Source organism: Hyposmocoma kahamanoa, unplaced genomic scaffold, assembly GCF_003589595.1.
Source record: "Hyposmocoma kahamanoa isolate Upper Pololo Valley unplaced genomic scaffold, ASM358959v1 202, whole genome shotgun sequence".
NCBI lineage: Eukaryota > Metazoa > Arthropoda > Insecta > Lepidoptera > Cosmopterigidae > Hyposmocoma > Hyposmocoma kahamanoa.
The window spans coordinates 10,947,306-10,966,649 of NW_020653726.1; the positions used below are offsets into that span (position 1 = coordinate 10,947,306).

Sequence of the window (19,344 nt, forward strand, 5' to 3'; positions counted from 1 at the left end):
TGATCACCCAACGTTGATCCCTAAAGAACGCAAGCAGAATGCCGAACGAGAAACGTATACACATTGAGCTCAGTCATATACAGCACGAGAGATTGCAAATCTCCAACGTCCCTCCGAAACGAAAGAATTGCCGTATTACAATGGAAATGACAATGAATGGCTTTCGTTCAAAGCTGCCGTTACGGAAATTAAAGCTACTTTGACCGAACACGAGCTTTTCTTCAGATTCCGACGTCGTCTAAAAGGCGAAGCTCGCGTAACTGTCGCCGCGCTTTTAGACACTCAAGTTCCGTCCAGTGAAATAATGGAAGCCCTAGAGTTACGCTTCGGTCTTCCAGAGCTAATATTACAAGAGGAAATACAGGCGCTCAAAGGTCTACCCAGACTGATCGATAACACAGAGCAGCTTAGCAAATTTGCATGCAAGTTGAGAAACTGTGTCTCGACCATAAAAGCCCTTAACAAACCGGAACTCCTCCTGAACATGGAACTTTTAAGGAACCTGAAACAAAAAATCCCACACTTAAAGAGACGTTGGATTTCATACGCTATAGAACACGAACACGTTAATAAACCTGAACTTGCCAAGCTGTCAGATTTTTTGAAAAAGGAAGCTCAATCTGTTTCAAAATATTGGTTGCACGAGTCGTCACGTTCATCATTGAAACCAACCCATTTGAACAAAACCCATTACGCAGAATTTGATGATTATGATGATCCAGAGCACTGTTACGCTTCAAATCGTACGAATAATTGCTCTGAAACAAACTGCCTACACTGCAAATCGACGATCCATCAACATCTTAAGGACTGTGACCGAATCATGCGCCTTTCAACTGATGACCGATGGAAATGAGCCGAGGAAGCAAAGGTATGCTTTAAATGTTTGAAGTCAAGATATCGTAGAGAAAATTGTCGAGCTCGACTTTGTCGCATTGATGGGTGTCGTATGTCACATAATAGACTGCTTCATTGTTCAACATATCAAAAGCCAAAAACATCAGCCTGCACACATCCATCTACGTCGAACAGTCCAATGACCTCAGAACCAGTAGCCCAAGAACCACCAAATGACAGCTTGCAGCAGAACCACTCACAGAAATCAAGTGCTACTCAAAATTATACCCGTAGAGATAAAGAGACCAACAGCATCAAAACGAACCTATGCTCTTCTGGATGGAGGCAGCACCTTGACCCTGCTAAAACAGGAGCTCGCAAGAGACATTGGGTTCAAAGGTACCATCGAACCTTTGCCCTTAGCTGCCGTAAACGCCACGACCATGGAACCGGAGTTTGAGCGAATCGACCTCCAGATCGTTGGACCTTCCGAAGCCCCATTAGAGTTGAAGACAACAAAAGATGGGAGGTAGGACTATTGTGGCGCGAAAACGATCCTGTCATGCCGAATAGCTTTTTTTATGCCTCAAAAAGCTGACGCGCTATAAAAATTGTCCGTCTCCCGACTGATCCTGAATGCGCATAGCCGCGCATTGCCCGCGAGATATGTTACGGATTCCTTCGTATACTATTTTATTTCTTTGCTTGTTGTCACGTTGATAGATTGTTTTACAAATATATGTCAAGTGAAAAGTGAAGTTTTATTTTACGAGAAATAAGTTAATTTGTGATAGCCGCAACGTAAAAGCATCGTCGGCATCAGTATTAAATATACGAATGTTCGAATACGAACTACATCTAACATTATATTATTATACGCTAAAGGACACGATTTTTAATTTATTGAATTACAGATGTGAAATGTTTATCACCAGCGTCTAATATTCAACGAAAGTTTTTTTTTTTATAATAGTATATAATAACATGAAGTGCCAGGACGAACAAGTCGTGCGCTTGATGGTAAGCCAACAGTTGCAGTGCCACTCTGAGCTTTAAATCGCAAAGATCTGAGGGGCACTGCCACTGCCCCCGTCACCCTAAGACAAGTTGACAAGTCCAATGTGCCTGTAATTTCACCAGCACCCTTACCCTTCAAAACCGGAACGCAGTAAATGCTCACATTACCGCTCGGCGGTAGAAATAGGTAAGGTGGCAGTACTACCCTAGATGGACTCATGGACTTCACAAGGAACTCTACTACTACTAAAACGTATCTAGTTTATACATTACACAATTGACATAAACTTCATTATGCTATTTACAATTTGGTTACAAAAATTAGCATCAATGTAAATTGAATCTAAGGGAGTGAATCTCATTGTATTAGCCGTTCAGTAAAACATTTATATCCATGCAATAAGAGCGAAAAATACGTTGCGCGCATCGCTTCGTCTATATTACATAAATAATACGTACGATTCGATAGGATTTGCAATAGTTACCGCAACCTGCTGGGAGATTACTTATTTAAACGGTTATTATGACACTATAGTCAAGGTGCATGGAAATAATAACTAGAATGAGTCATCTTCATTGAAAATTTAAATGTTAAATACTTACAAATGTCAGCAATTTGATGATAGGGCAGTAATAATCATTATTGGGCACTTCCTCTTCTTGTTGTGATGATCTATGGACACTTACACCTAAATCTACAAATTTTAATACTATTAAGAGGCAAGTGACAATCAATTTGCTGATATTCAGAATGTTCCATGGGATGTTTCGCTCTTTGCTGTTGAAGATGTAATAGGCTTCGAGCAGGGAAGCTACCCAGAGGTAAATGCACGGCGTCCATACCAGGACGGTTTTTTCGAAGCATGGCGTTAGGTCCGGATTTTCGGTGTGCCATGTTAGGTTACTATCCTGAAAATTAAAAACAATTTAAGTAATATACTAAATAGTACATAATTATGTATTATTATGTATGTTCCCTTTTATTCACAATCGTGTAAAAAATAGTATGATGAAAGCACCACTTGTTGAATTAAAAGCATATTTTTTTCTCAATCAAATTGATGTCAATACTATGTAAATTAATAATGAAAGTCTTTTTCACATCTTGTGCTCATACAGGTAATCATATTGCTTTGCATTGTAGACCTTTAAACACTAAAGTATTTTGCTTTTTACTATGCTTTTTAAGACTGACAACAGCAACATTATGTAAAGCAGCATGGTAAAGTAACTTAACTGAAGAAATCTCCCTAGAGTCATTGTGTGACAAAATAATGTTTAATCCTTTGCCTATATATTCTATATATGAATAAGAAATAACAACGAGAAAACCACCTACGAAAGTTAGTCCTTGGCCTATAGTTTGTTAATTCATTACTTGGTTGTGAAACTCATTAATAGGTACTTATACTAAATAACTTGTGTTACATGGACTGTTTTATACCAATGTTGAACTTACAATCTACTATCAATGATCTTTAAAAAGCTTATCACTACCTGCCTATTAACATTCTTGTTTGTATGGTGCAATACCCATGAATGACTCATTTCCTCTACAGTTCCTTCTACAATTTATTTAGTGTTGATATATCAGTTGTGTTTATTTAGTATTACAATTAATTTTGTAGGAATAATTAAGCTGAAGGTTGTAATGCTTTTATAAAAATATTCGATAGGTAACAAGATATCTATCGAAATGGTTAGTAATTTTACTTTTGTGTAAAATTGTATGCTTGTATGAATAATATATTCTAAACACAAAGAATACATTTTTATTAAAATTATTACAATATATATATTTATATTTTTATTTATGTCAATAACAATTTCTTGACTAACATAGACATTGTATTATATACCTATTTTTATATATTTATATAAAAATTTTTGTACATTAAATAATAAACATGTCACAACCATGTTATGTGAAGCAATAGCAACAATAAAATCAAATTTAAAATGGATGCAACATAATAGCATTCGTAGATAATTTTATTATATGGTAGTACCAAAAAACTGGTTCCACTCACAAGCTATTATACCTAATACAGAAAATGCCTAAGGCCAAGGTCATGGCAGTAAGCTCCCAAGATTACCACATACTTACTCTTTCTTAGAGGCAGTTTTATGATGTATTTATTTACAAAAAACATTTTAGGATATTTTTCTTGTTCATACAAAATTAACTTTTTTAAACAATAAAATTCATAGAAAAATTAAAGCCTGTATTATTTAATTAGGTCTGTAAACAACCTGAATAGATTACATCAGTTCCTTTTAATAGTAACCCATGTGGTCCTACCAGTTTTTGTTTTAATAGTTATTTAAAATAACAAGTTTGGTGAATCTTTTTTTTTTTTTGAGGAAGCTATTGTCCAACTTTGTTTTAATTTCATAGTAAAAACACTTCAATTGTCAACAACTACAATGAAATGGACAACTATTTAGAAAATAGTATCTTAAAAATACTGTCCTCACCACTTTTAAATTTTAAATGAAGATTAGACATTTATAATATTCAAATTGTTATAAAGAGTTTTGACATACAGACAGATAAATAAAGATAAAATTAAAGGGGTTCTAAAAGAGCCCTAAAAAGTATGGTAAACAAAGATTTCTTGTATCTCTAAAATAGTATACAATGTACGCACCAAATATTTAACTATTAATTATTAATGTTAAAACCCATTAAAGTCAGACTTTTTTAACTGACACTAGATCACTTTTAATGTTATTATCGTCTAAATGTTGTTCAATGTAATATTAAGAAAAAATGAACACGTAAAATACTTCTTTCAAATATAAGTTGTTCGTAGTAACGTCCTCTAATGATGTAGACACAATTCGATCAAGTTCCTATACGACTGAAGGCCGGGTTCAGGTACTCGAATGATTATAAAGTGCTGTTACCAAAGCATAAACTTACAAATATGTATCTCAGAAGGGTCAAAGGCCTACTTACCCAAAAAGGCGAACCGCAGAACTCGTCAAGCGTGGATTTATACGACATTGTCACAGTACGTGGGCAAGGATTAAAAACTGATCTATTTAGTAGTTGCCAAGGGAAGCGATAATCTACAACATTCTAATATTCGCTCTAATATTTCGTTCGTGCCCAAATGTTTTAAAAACTTTACCACCGTTCACTGACCAACCAATGTTTTAACACTATATTTTCAAATATTTCATACACTATTCTACTGAAACTGGTGAAGATCACATGGGTCAACTACGGCAATATCACAGTTAATTTATCGAAAAACTACAGCACAAGAAACATTCATGTCCCACACGCGCGACGTGACAGAAAGAGGCAGAAGACAGGCAACAGTCTGAAGTCTGAACACACGCAAGAAATAGACATTTTTTTTGTTCTATTCGTCCAAAAAGGAGAGGCTAGGGTTAAAGACCATACTGCCTCGCCTTCAGCGATCAGCTGATCTAGTCTGGAAAGTAAACATCTTTAGTAGTCTTTTTCTTATTACTTCTTCATCATTAGTATAATCTATTAATAAAACCTCTGAAAATTAGTATAATCCATTAATAAAACTTCTTCTTTCTTCGTATTCGTCTTTAGTAAAGTCCGGTAAGTTAACGTCTTTAGTAAATTCTTCTCCCCTCATTTACTTCATCTTTAATCAAATCCGACAAATTAATGTTTATCTAGTCCGGTAAGTAAACTCTATTTCTTATAACTTTCCATCAATACTAAACATTGATTAAAACTTTTGAAAATCTTCTTCCTTTGTAAAAGGAGGCATTCATTATCCTGCATTGCAGTCCGCCTTGACGCCCACCGCGTAATGCAGAATTGTAGTAGCAGCGTGCAAGCCATCTTGCAATACAGTAATGAGGTCCTGCGAGACTCCAGACTGTCAGAGCATGGATGTGCAATCTTTTACATACTGGCCGGTGTGGCAATGAGAGTGTTCGATCTTTGTATTAATGGTTACAACAAACTAGTGGAGTAATTTCACAAAAAATAATTGAATATCAATTCAATAAATCACGACGTCACAAAATCAAAAGAGAAAACCGTACCAGTAACCATTACTTTGTTTAAGGAATGATGATATGCATTACGAACCGTTACAAAACAGAGAAAGTGTTCAGTGAGATCAGAAAAATTATGAAGAGTATTTTCAATCAAGTGATAGAGATCATGCTGATGAAGTTACTGAAAGAGTAGATGACGAAGAAGAACAATGGCTGTCATCTGAAGAGGAAACATATGATCCGGAGACCACATCTGAACCTGTAGTGGTAGAACGGAAATACCCACAGAGAGAAAGAAAACCCACTCAAAAAAAGAAGAGGCATCGATTACGACGAGACGTTTGCTCTTGCTGTGAGACATAACTCGTTAAGAATGTTCATAGCTTTGGCGGCCAACTCAGGTCTAAAAATAGATCACATAGACATTAAAACCGCGTTTTTAAATGGTGATCTAAATGAGAAAGTTTACATGCAGCAGCCATCGCTGTTTACAGAAAAAGGAAAGGAAGATCACGTGTGCTTGTTAAAGAAATCTCTTTATGGACTGAAGCAAGCGCCACGTTCCTGGAACCTTAAATTGCATACTGCGCTAGAGAACCTCAAGTTCAAGTGCTGTAGACATGAATCCTGTGTATACACGAGGCCTACAGGGTAGGACAACAATATTAGACGTTTATGTAGAGGACATTCTCATTTTCTACAACAATGAGAGGGAGATGCAAAATATTAAGGAAAAATTAAAAACAAAATTCGCAATGAAGGAAAAAATCTTGGAAAAGCAGAACTATTTCTTGGGTGAGAGATTCAACAAAAAATTTTCGAGAAAAAGGTTGCATTAAAATCGAGCAAGAGGGCTACATTGAAAAGCTTCTTTACAGGTTCAAGATGGAAAAATGCAAGGCAGTTAGTTCACCAGCAGTTCCTGGGCAACGATTTGAAAAATGGAAAGAGTGTACAAATGAAAATTTAATCTACAGAGAACTGATAGGCTTACTGATCTATATAGCAGTATGTTCAAGGCCACATATAGCACATGCAATAAACTTCATGAGTCAGTTCTGCAACTGTTATGATGAAGTGCACTGGATCGCAGCTAAAAGGATCTTGAGATACTTAAAGGGTACCAAGAGCATGGGGCTTGTATACTCTAAAGACGTGTCTTGGAGAAATATTCAAGATTTGCAGATGCTAATTACGCTGGAAATATAATAGACAGGAGGTCATACTCCGGCAACGTGTTCAAGATGGCAAATGGTGCCATCTTTTGGCAGAGCACCAAGTAAAGATGTACAGCCTTATCGACAGCTGAAGCCGAGTACATCAGCTTATCAGAAGCTATAAAGCCATAATTCTACAGCGATTTCTGAATAAAATCACGGGCAAGGAGCAGTTGCTTATCACGATACATACAGCTAGTCCATCTGCTATGGCAATAGCCCTAAATCCAGTGCAACATCAGCAGACAAAACATGTTGATGTTCGCTATCATTTTAGTAGAGAAGCATTAGAAAGGGATACTATAAAGCTCAAGTATTTAGAAACCAAGTGCATGGTTGCTGATGCTTTAACGAAAGCAGTTTTAAAGGGCAACTTTGAGTTTTGCCGTAGATAAATGGGTGTGTGTTTTGGTAGTATATAATTGTATATTGTGCCAGGTGTAAATAATTGAGGAATAGTGTCAGAGCATGGATGTGCAATCTTTACATACTGGCCGGTGTGACATTGAGAGTTATTCTTTTTGGAATTTAAATTTACTTTTTGTCACTTCGTAGAACTCTCTTCATGTCAAGTTGTGTTTTATTCACGTTATATATTATTTAATAAAAACCTTTACTAAAATATTAAGATCAGTTTTCTCATTTATTGAAAGAGCCGGAGGAGCTTTATTACATACGTGAGCCATATCTTAGAGGATGGAAAAAAAATAAAGGCTTACGCAGAATAGTGTGTGAGCAGTTTCCTGCCTGCGCGTTGGACTGCCATGCAGGTAGTGAGTGGGTCGTTTAATATTAGTCTTCAGTAAATACTGATATGTCAACTTGTATATGTCAAATCTTCTCCCCTCATCTTTTTTTTTCATTCTCTAAGCCCCTCATATATTTCTTCATCTAAATTTAAATCAAAGGAGTAGACAATAAAATATTTTGTTTTTTATAGCCTACCTACTACTAACCAACCTACTACTGTAGGGTAATTTTCCGAAAAGTTGCAAATAGAGAACATTTTTCTGGAAAAATCCCGACTAATTAGAAAAATTTGAAAAATTGGACGTTTACAAATATCTTTCGAAATTTTGAATTATAAAATAGCCTTTAAAATAATTATAAAATTAACCTTGTTTAGCTAAAAACGAGATTTAAAATGATTTCACAACAGCGAAAAAAACATTTCTAATGGATCCATCGTTTTCATTCAGTAATTTCAATTTTTGATAGGTATCAACATAAATGAGAAAATTAAAGGAAAATGTTGGAAAAATATTCAGAAAAATATAATTTTTCTGAAAAATATATTTTTAAAATGGAATTTCTTTTAAGATCCAAACGTAGTTCACTAAGTAGTCTGTGAGCCAACACTACCTATCACTATCATTATTGAATTAAATATCTGTCACACTATCATTTTACTTGCCATTTATTTTCACAAGTAGAAGAACGCTGGCGATAATGCTAGAAAATGGAACATATTTTTCAGAGAAAATAAATATTTTTCCGAATATGTTTTTACTCATAGGGTAATTGCAAGATTTTTACAATTATTATTATTTCCTTTATGGCGGTCACTAGGCTTGTAAGAATAAGAATAAATAAAAATTGCCAGAATCAGTGAATAAAATCCGTGTTCGGATTTTTACTATATTTTTTCCCATAGCCTAAGACATAATTTATCAAAGTGGTCCCTACCATTAAGCGCTGAAAAGTCCTGGGGCATCAGAAGCAATTGGGGGGCATTGATACTATCTAGGGGTGCTACCTTATTTGAAAAAAAAAAGCTGATTTATCTATATGAACGACACTACATAATTTATGTACATTATTTTTTCTTGTGATTTTTGTGTATAGCTATAAAAATACGTGTTTTCAATTATTTTTTGTGGTGGCGGGCATTGAAATTTTTTTATCTTGTCTTAGGGTTGTATTCTATAACTCTACTCAATGCTTAAATCAGGATTTGAGTACGGTTTAAAGCACTCGAATTCATACTCAAGACCCTGCCATTAGGGTCGTATTTCCAGTGCTAGTGTTTCCAGTGTAATCCTGACTTGAGCATTGAGGGTCGTATTCTAGAACTCTACTCAATGCTCAAGTCAGGATTTGAGCAGACTTGGGTATGATTTCAAGCACTGGAAATACGATGCTAATGGCAAGGAGTTGAGTATGAATTCGAGTGCTTTAAACCATACTCAAATCCTGACTTGAGCATCAATATTACTTAATTAATTAATTATTAATAATGCTCAAGTCAGTATTGCACTGGAAACACAAGCACTGGAAATACGACCCTAATGGCAGGGACTTGAGTATGATTTTGAGTCCTTTAAAACACACTCAAATCCTAACTTGAGCTAGGGTAGTATTTCCAGTGCTTGAGATCATACTCAGATCCTGACTTGAGCATTGAATAGAGTTCTAGAATACGACCCTAAGCGGGCGCCGAGTCAAAAGGTTTGGGTATCTATGGTCCAGGATTTTGCCACATTTGATATTTACATCTGTCAAAAGTTGAAGATACTGAACGAAAACGATGGAATAAAAATAAAAAGTTAAGGTAGCTTGTCTATGGAAAAGCGTCCAAAATTCCGAGATTTCCGAAAGATTTCTTTTTGTTATAACTGAAATTGTAGAAAAAATGCCAAAAATTTGGTAACTCGTAGGAAAGCAGAACATTTATCGTTGTCTAAACTTACTCAGCTTAATGGTATTCATCGTGTACTTCCTTCCTTACAGTTGAATATTTATCATTGTTGAGTAAAAGTTACGGGACTTTCTACCGAAAATGGCAGAGTATTTAGCTGCTATCTTCGGCACTGAAAAAGATAAGTAAGTATAATAAAAGCTAGTTCATAGTTTACTTGGCAGATCTTAAGCAACAGCCGTTATTGGGTAGGTACTAGATGTTTAATTCGTCGTGGACAAGCGGCAACGGATTAGAGAAAATCATACAATTTTGTGACTCCTGACTCCGAAATGAATTTCATCCAATTATCCATATGTGTCGTACATATAGGTGTAGAACTTCTTATTATTGTAGGCTCAACACTTTTTATAGGTTATGCTGATTGAGGTTAGTTTCAACGTCGCGGTATTTTAGTGTAATTTTATTGCTTTCAGAGTAAACTGTTCCTTCTACTTCAAGATTGGAGCATGTCGTCACGGGGATCGATGTTCTCGTATCCATAACAAGCCAACCTTCTCACAAACAGTATTGTTGCAAAATTTGTATGTGAACCCACAGAACTCTGCAAAATCAGCAGATGGAAGCCACTGTAAGTAGTTGATTTCATGTACATTGTGACCTATTTGTTGATTAATTCAATTTTCACTTTTATGATTTCTTTGTTTTGGAAGGACTTAAAAAATAGAAATCAATGCTAAATTTGCAACTTGTTCACAGCACGCCTTTAATTTTCACAATGAAGTTTATATTTACTCAGCCAAAAATTAGTGCAACAAAATTAAAATTAATTTATTAGACATTCAAGAAATAGAAAATTTAATCTATGACTCGGCTTCAGAGGACTATTTCCCTTGTAGATATTCTGCCATATGCTATGGTTAAGAACACACACAAAGCCATTAAATACACACACACACGCATACATACGCACTCACACACACAAATTTTATGCCTGAGTGAAATCAATAATTAAACAGCAACCTCGGCACTCCACGGTACTCCCCTTGGAGGTAGCGCCCAAGGTACCGCCCCATAGCTGGCCACGCCGGAGCCCTGTAGTAGGATGTGCGCGACCGTTTCCTCCCCCTCCATACACGCTCTGCATAGAGGGCTGTCCGTGATACCTAAATTAAAAAGGTGTTTGTCTGGCCAGCTGATTAAGCTCCGCTGCATACGCAGTCCGCAGAATATGACATTTACCGATGTTAATACTGCTAGCCCAGTTTACTTTAGTTACTTCCATAGTATAATGTCCTACAGGATTCTCCTGTGGGGTAAAGTGGCATATATTCATACCATATTTGTATTGCAAAAACGAGTGATTAATTCTATGTACCGTCTAGGCTCTCGAGTTTCTCTCAGATAAAAGTTTAAGGACACTGGTATCATTACTGTGGCATCACAGTACATTTACTCAAATATTTTATATGCCCGTAAAAATATACATAATTTCAATAAGAAAGAAGATATCCATAATATTAACCTTAGAGCTAAGTCCAAATTCATGGTACGACACACGATTTTGTTTAACCAAGGTAAATGACTCTTTTATGGGGAACGGTATACATTTTTACAATAAGATTCCGGAGCATGTATTAAGATTATCATTTCCTAAGTTTAAAAACTACATTAAAAATATTTTGATTGAAATGTCTTATTACATAATTGAAGACTGCGTGTTGGATAAAGATGTATGGAAAGACGACATGGCTGCAGAATCCACACAAATTTGATTCAAAGTGTATTCCATAGCATTTAAGTTTATTTGAAAAGAGCAATCCCTAGAGTTTCTTGCTCGTTCTTCTCAGGGAAATCAGCGTAGTGAATGAGCAGTAGCTTAATGTAATGTAATGTAATGTAAATGTGACGTTTTCAAGTGTACATTTATTTTATGGAATAAATGATCTTTGACTTTGACTTCAGTCCTTCATTGGAATCTTCAAACAATTGTATCTTGTATTTTTTGTCAAAAATGTATTGTTTCAGGATCCTATCCACAGCTGCCTCCAGTAGCGGTTCCTCTTTAACAGTTATGTAAAGGATTTTTGTATGTGGGGTCCTTATGTACTTCCTTTACTTAAAAGGCCTGCTCTGTTTACAGTGGGAGTGGTCCTGGGTCCAGCATCGCTTCGATGGCCGCAGTTGGAGTTGTCCTCATGCAGCCCGTCGTCGCCATGCAAGCTAGTCTTTGGAATTTGTCCAGCTTGTCGGTTGCGGTCGTCAGATTGGTTCGTGGCCACCATACTATCGCGCCATAACTGATCATTGGTCTTATCACCGCTGTGTAGAGCCATAGTGTTATCTTGGGTGAAAGTCCCCATTGTTTACCTACCATTCTATGGCACTGCCAGAAGGTGATAGTAGCTTTGTAATTTTATTGTCCAGGTGCTTGTTCCAGTTCTACTTGTTGTCCAGTGTTACCCCCAGATACTTGACTTCGGTTGATAACTGCAGTTCTGTACTGAAGAGTTTGGGTACTAGGTGGTTACCCAGTAGTCATTTGTTTGTAAACATAACTGTTTTTGGTTCTGTCTTTGTTGGATTTACCGATAGTTCATATGTTTTACACCATCTTTCCACAATCCGGAGTGCTGCTTGTGCAATGTCGCAGATTGTATTGGCATAGTTTCCTGTCATCAGTATAGTTATGTCATCAGCATAGCCTACTGTATAGAAATGTTCTTGTTTAGTTTGGTGATGAGATCATTTACGACCATGTTCCATAGCAGCGGCGACAGTACACTTCCTTAAGGGCACCCCTTTTATGCTACGGCCCATGGGGTCTCGTTTGCTGTTGTTCTTATTGTTCTTTGTTTGAGCATGTTGCTCCAGCTGGTTAACACTTCATCCACTTTGTGTCTTCTTAGTGGTGATTGTATGCTGGAGAATTTCGTTTTATCGAAGGCTCCTTCAATGTCTATAAAGGTTCCTAGGCAGAGTGCTTTGTTTTTGATGGCCTCGGCAACGGCAACGGCATTTAGGGCCTTCAGTAGGGATTCAGTGGACTTGCCTTGGCTGTATGCACGTTGGTTTCCGTTTAATGGTATGTTTTTTAGGGCTCCGTCCCTCAGTTCTCTGACCCATAACCTCTCTTTTATGTCTTCGAAAAGAACGGGAGTGAGGCTGATTGGCCTGAAGGATTTTGCGTCTGTGTAGTCATTTTTACCTGGCTTCGGTATGAATATGACTTTTACTTCTCTGCAGCTATGGAGCACATAGCTGAATGGTAGACAGGCCCGATAGATGTCGACCAGGCGGTGGATCAGTGTGTCCCCGCCTCATTGTAGGAGTGCGGGGAACACTCCATCTTGGCCCGGAGCTTTGTATGGTTCAAAGGCGTTTACTGCCCATTTTGTTTATTCGTATGTTACTACTTGTTCAGACGAATCTGCATCCTGGGAAATGTGCTTCCAGTAGGGTTCTCTCCGTTTCCGCAGGGGAAGTTGTGAATTTATTGTCTATTTTGCGTATCGAATCAGTTGAATTTGAGTTGGCTAGGATTTTTCTTATTCGGCCTCGGCGAAGGTTCGATGCTGGGCGGGCCTCTCAACCTTTTGCCGTTTGTTCTCTAAGAGATATTGTCTCGTCAAGGCGGGCACGTTTGGCCGAGGTCGAGGTCGAGGACCTCTGCGTGCTCTGTGCCGGTTTGCTGTTAGAAGGGAGTGGGGGCCCTTCCAGGGGAGTGCGTGACCGACAGCATATAGACCTTCACTCACCTCCCCACCCCTCTCGGGCTCAACCCCCCAGGATTCCTACATCCCTGCGTACGGCGCCCAACTGCGTAGGCATTAACGCAGGAGAATGTAATTTGTAATACACTATTGGAATGGTATCAGAATGTCGTCAATCCTACCCCAGTATTGAATGATTTGGGAGTATTAACGTGAGTGTCATAAATAATGACAACACTTTTATTTGTATTTAGCATCAGTTCAACTGATCATTTCGCTATTGAGTTCGGGCCAGAAAGTATGATCCAAATCAAGTACAGTCATTGGAGACAAAACCAAATCACTTTAACTTATCTATCTTGATTAATACACAATAAAACGCACAAGTAAAATCTGAGAATGGTCCCCTGGCGAATATTAATGGCTGCAAATTCCTACAACATCAGTAATATTACATAATACAGTCGAAATGTTGCGATTACACAGTTTTATTCAGCATTGTGACTTATAATGTCACATGTATTACAATTGCCTTACTGCTGCTGCGTTATAGCCCCGTGGGGTTTGAAAGAAATGTTAGATGCTAATGTGAAAATTGTGTGGTGGTGTCTAAGTAATTATCTTCATGCCACATTGAAAAAATAATAACAGTCATAAGTCATACAGTAATTTAATCTAAATTAAATTACTATTTTCAATTCCAGTGGTAGTTGCTAATGTGTCTGACGAAGAAATGCAGGAGCACTATGACAACTTCTTTGAAGATGTATTTGTAGAATGTGAAGATAAATATGGCGAGATTGAAGAAATGAATGTTTGCGATAACCTTGGTGACCATCTAGTCGGAAATGTTTACATTAAGGTAAGGTTGAAGCATTTTTATTCCTAGTTTATTATGACTGGTATTAGGGTGTACAAAAGTTTTTAGGTACTTATACGCTGTGCAAATATCTTGCACTAAGTTTTATTTATTGTTAAACTTCAAGTAAAATAACACATGAAACTGAAAAACGTATAGTGTAGCCTCATGTTCACTCAAACCTATAATATACATTATATGCTACATAATTATGTTAATTGGTTCTATGGAAGATTACAGCATACTGAATGGTAATTACCTCATAATTATGCATGTTTAACTTACAAATTTATTGTAGATTTTATGTAAAACAATTAATCAATTCATTTAAAAAAAATGTTAAAAAATTCTAGTTCCGACGCGAAGAAGATGCAGAGAAAGCGGTGAACGATCTAAACAATCGTTGGTTTGGAGGTCGGCCTGTGTACGCTGAACTCTCTCCTGTGACGGATTTTCGTGAGGCTTGCTGCCGCCAATATGAGATGGGCGAGTGCACTCGGAGCGGCTTCTGCAATTTTATGCATCTCAAACCTATATCAAGGGAGCTAAGAAGGTAGATTTATTTGCATCTTGTATTCTGTAATACTCAGTAATTTTGTTTGACGTATTTACTTGTTCTTGTTGAACTAATAATTTTGTGTAATTCATATACAGAATACCACAGTTACATTTCATTATAGTTCATTTCATATAGCATGGGTACAGTGACATTTGAGATTTTAAGTTTCTAGAGAAGTAGTGACGTAAAATCAAATGAAAAGAAATTGATTTAAATATATTATCGAGATAATTTGTAACGAAACTGTCTTCGTCGATTCGGAGATGATAATTTAAGAAGCATTTGCTCTTAAACTATCATCATATTCATCATTTGATAAACAAAATTAAAATCAAATCAAATAAAAAAATAGGTTGTCACCAAGCCTCTGGAACCCATGTGTATGCAGTTCCAGTGCTTAAATGTATCACAGATCTGATGAAAAAAGAAGATTCAATTATTATGTTATTATTATATATAACTGCCTCAGTGGCCGAACGGTTACCATGCCGGACTGCCACGCAGAGGTCCCAGGTTCGATTCCCGGGCCGGGAGAAATGTTTGTATGGCCTACAATTATTTCTCTCGTGAGTTTGGGTGTAATTTGTGGTTGTCTATATGTGTGTCCATGGCACCCGCGACACAGGGTTTACCTAGTGCGGGGCTATGTTGAGTGTGCGCGTTATTTATTTTATTTATTATTTATTATTTATTTATTATTAAGTTACTAAAAAACTACACAAATCAAAAATCAACAACTAAATAAAAAGGGGACTACAAACCATACAATTAACATCAACGAAACGAAATTTGTACGATTATTCCAAAAACATCACGCACAGCTCAAACCAAAAGAAAACTACCCACATCATTTTAACGCGAGATACATAATAGCCGTTTCGATTTATCGATTCTGTGGTGTGAATCTCTATGGATAAATGTTCCGTTTTAATTAATTGGGGTAATTTATTTATGTCATTTAATTTTCTGTCTACTTAATATACTGTAATTTTTACGTAAAATTATAAAAGAAACAAATATTATTTGTTTGTAGTACATTGTAACAAATTTACTATTTCCTTTTGAAACTTGGTTGAGAGATTAGTTAATAAAAATAGTATGTGAGCAACATGAAAATTGGAAATGTCATAGTACCCATCCTATGTGAGATGGAATATAATAACCGATTGTGCCTTGTTCTCTGCAATTCCAGATATCTATATTCCCGGCGTAAGGGAGGACGCCGATCTCGCAGCCGCTCGCGCGATCGGCCTGAGCGAGGCGGTGAGCGGGGCGGTGAACGCGGCGGAGAGCGCGGCGGAGAGCGTGGCGGAGAGCGGGGCGGCGAGCGGAATGAGCGGCGCCGGCGCTCCCGATCGCGCGAGCGCCGCCGAGACCCACCACGAAACTCGCGCTCCGGTCGTTATTAACGCACACCTCACTCTCGTACGTAGATTACGCTGCTCATGTCATCAGCATCAACATGGAGGCTCGTTATCCACCCAAGTGGAACAGATCATGCATTGCCTCTGGAGTCTACTGCACAGAGACCATTTGTCAAAGACACTAGACCTCTCCGTGGCGAGACATGACCGCATAAGGCATATTAAATTTAATTTGGTTAATGGAGAAGGATATAGTATGGAAAAATTGTTCCACGGTAAGAATGATGTTAATTGAAATAACATTTTAGTTCAGTTGTATTATTATGTCCCTCCATCCATAGATTTAGTATATAGGTACCCATAGATTGGCAATGCAAGTGAAAGAGCGTTAGTATACACGTATGTTAGAGCGAGATGGGTAGACGAGACCACTTCATTATACGCTATCAGCCTGTATGAACCTAGGGTCAGCAGACAACGAAACAAATTTCGTTTATTTTTTAAAAATAATTGGTTTTAAAATGTGAAATAGTGTTAAACGGACGTTTATTAGTCATGGTAACGTGTTCAGTGCCCGGATGTAACTCATCTAAAAAGGAAAACTCGCAGTATTGCACATTTCATATGTAAGAACTATTTCAATTTTTAGCTGTCTAAAGGCACTACCACAAAAGTTTTTTACATAAATATATCCGTTTATGTAATCATAAATATATCCATTAAAGTGCATTTATTAATGCACTTGAATGGTATAATTTTACATTTGGGTTATTACCCAAATTTATTTATTTAAACTTAAATAGTATCATTTTACATTATACTATTCATTCATTTCATATGTATACGAATTCAATTAAAAAATATATCAAATACGTGAATTTCTGAAATTCATAACCCCACTTTCATAGAGATTGACGCAATCGATAATATGTGATCGAGATGTCATTAACTGCAAAAAAGAAAGGCAAAGGCGTGGCTTCAATCATCATCTTCATACTTAATATTATTGAATCAGAAATTTCTGGTTTTAGTACTTTATATTTTATTAATATTGCATTAGTGCATTATTTTTTGTCTACATTAAAACGAAAATTTCTATTAATAGCGTGGTTGAGGCACCCATTTTTTTATGTTAAATATTGTTGTTGATTCAGATTTCCTTAAAACATTGAAGTACGACAGTAATGGCTTATAATGCTAAAGAGAGAAGACTGGGTTCACAAAAAGTTTTCAAAAATATGTAGCAAACACTTTGAGGAAAAATGCTTTTCCTTTAGAGGCAAGTAAAGAGTAAAGCTACTTTCTGGTTCTGTAACCAAATTATTCATGTCGGTATGTCTTACAATTAATGGATTTTTGTGTAGTCAACAACAAATCGGCGATAGTATCAGGTGATAGTAGCTTTCTTAATTTTTATTGTATTGAATCATGAATTAATTAGTTAATTAACGTCTCGGCGTCTTGCGATAAGACATTTTGGTGAATACGACGAAGTGAAATGCCGGTGTAATATGTTAATCGATATTAAAGTTAAATCAGTGGATGACGCAACACTATTTATCTTGCACACATGCACATTATACGCACACAGATATATTTTTGTTTTGGTCTCGTCTCCAAATTTCAGGGTCAATCTATGGATATACTAAATCTATGCCTCCATCACCAACTAACAGCAACATGATTAAGATGTTCTCCCTTGTCAAACTTAATAATGGGTAGCTGTTCTCCAGTAGGTGAAGTCTAAAAAAACTTTGTTGTCAGTCGACTTAGCCTGTCATTGCACGCAACATGGGCACTTATTGTAATCTAAAAAAACGTATTTGTTACATGATTGACAGTGCTTTACCTTCAAGTGAAAAACAAAATCTAGCATACTTTCATAATTCACTGGGTGTACGAAAATATCGAAGTCATACATGTTTTTAGGTTTCCACAAGTTTTATTCAAAAGTATCAATTTTGTGGATGCAATTATTAAGTTACTCCCAATTTATGGACAAGATAAATGAACTACTTTGTAACTCCAATATGAACTTGTGGTTTCCATATTAAGGCACTATTGCGTTTTCGTGTTGTACAAACTTTTATGAATAATTGGAATTAATTTTGTAAAATTGTGCGGAATTGCAGTTTTCAATCTACTAGTACATAATCTTGTGTAAGGAATTAAATAAATTGTAAGAATGAATAACTTCGTTTTGCTCTTACTTTTATTAAAAAATAACATACCTTCATGAAGTTTTCCTATAAGTTACATATACTATAAGTAACATGTACCATAAAACACCCACTTATCAAACTAACTTACTAATAAAGTTTAAATTTACTTTTCTAATTTTGTAGTTTTTGTACTTTGGTTTACATAATAAAATATGAATTATTAATTAAGTACAACACGTCATAACCAGAAATCAAAATAATATGCAGACTATTTCCAATCTGTGGTCATAAACACGAGTCGTCAGGTTTGATTTATAAAAAAGTCCATAAAAGCATATATTTGCGAAGAATTAAATTAATTAAAATTCATATTAATTAAATATATTATTTTCATGGAATGTCAGAACTATATAATAATATAAGTATTTCTGTTACAGTTTACTCACAACACTATAATTGCAGCACATTCGCATTTAGAGCTCCCTTTCGTGTAGCAACGTTTTACATACATTGTGGAAAGTAAATATAAGGGAATACAAAATATTAACTGGTAGTCCATGCTTAGAAGTGAGACGTAACACAACATTTTTGTGCTCGACTGTATGCCGCTTTAGGACCAGAGCACCCAGTCACTGAGCTGTGTTCTTGTTTTTTGGAGAACTTTTTATTTTTGTCCTTGGTTATTGCTGTCTTTTACTCTGTCTGGAGCGATTTTGTACCCTTTTTTCCTCTCCCAAGACATTCGGTTTAGTCTCCCATAATACTAAAGATGATCGAATATTCTTTTTGGAAGTTTGCAGTCTTAGGGTGCGTGCGGATTTATTATAGTGCGGATTAGGGTAAGTATGGAACTATTGTGTCCGTGCTTAGCTATAAGTTAGTGCTTATCTTTGAAGTCGTGTTTTTGGGCAGTGTAAATGTTAATTTCAATAGTAGATGTAGTGAAGTCGTTTGCTTATGCTTAGTAATTTTCGTACCTTAA

The 19,344-nt window shown here is 36.3% G+C and overlaps 2 protein-coding genes across 6 annotated transcripts in view; one reads left to right on the forward strand and one right to left on the reverse strand.

Annotated features, from left to right (window-relative positions):
- LOC113226781 (multidrug resistance-associated protein 1) overlaps positions 1-5,167 on the reverse strand; it is a 35,323-nt gene extending 30,156 nt beyond the window's left edge. For 3 of the 5 annotated variants that reach the window (XM_026459524.1, XM_026459519.1, XM_026459521.1), the window contains exons 1-2: positions 4,817-5,166; positions 2,458-2,763 (exon numbers count right to left, since the gene is read on the reverse strand). In XM_026459524.1, the coding sequence (XP_026315309.1) occupies positions 2,458-2,763; positions 4,817-4,864 (354 nt within the window). In that variant the 5' untranslated portion in view covers positions 4,865-5,166. Of the gene's footprint in view, positions 1-2,457; positions 2,764-4,816 lie in introns of all 5 variants that reach the window. The other 2 variants (XM_026459522.1, XM_026459523.1) reach the window with 1 other exon arrangement.
- Positions 5,168-9,643: 4,476 nt separating this feature from the next.
- Positions 9,644-16,612, forward strand: LOC113226923 (splicing factor U2af 38 kDa subunit). Its single transcript, XM_026459728.1, has 5 exons — positions 9,644-9,890; positions 10,182-10,336; positions 14,123-14,280; positions 14,631-14,830; positions 16,029-16,612. The coding sequence occupies exons 1-5, from the start codon at positions 9,847-9,849 to the stop codon at positions 16,243-16,245; spliced, it is 774 nt and encodes a 257-aa protein (XP_026315513.1). The 5' UTR covers positions 9,644-9,846; the 3' UTR covers positions 16,246-16,612.
- The last annotated feature ends 2,732 nt before the right edge of the window (positions 16,613-19,344 follow it).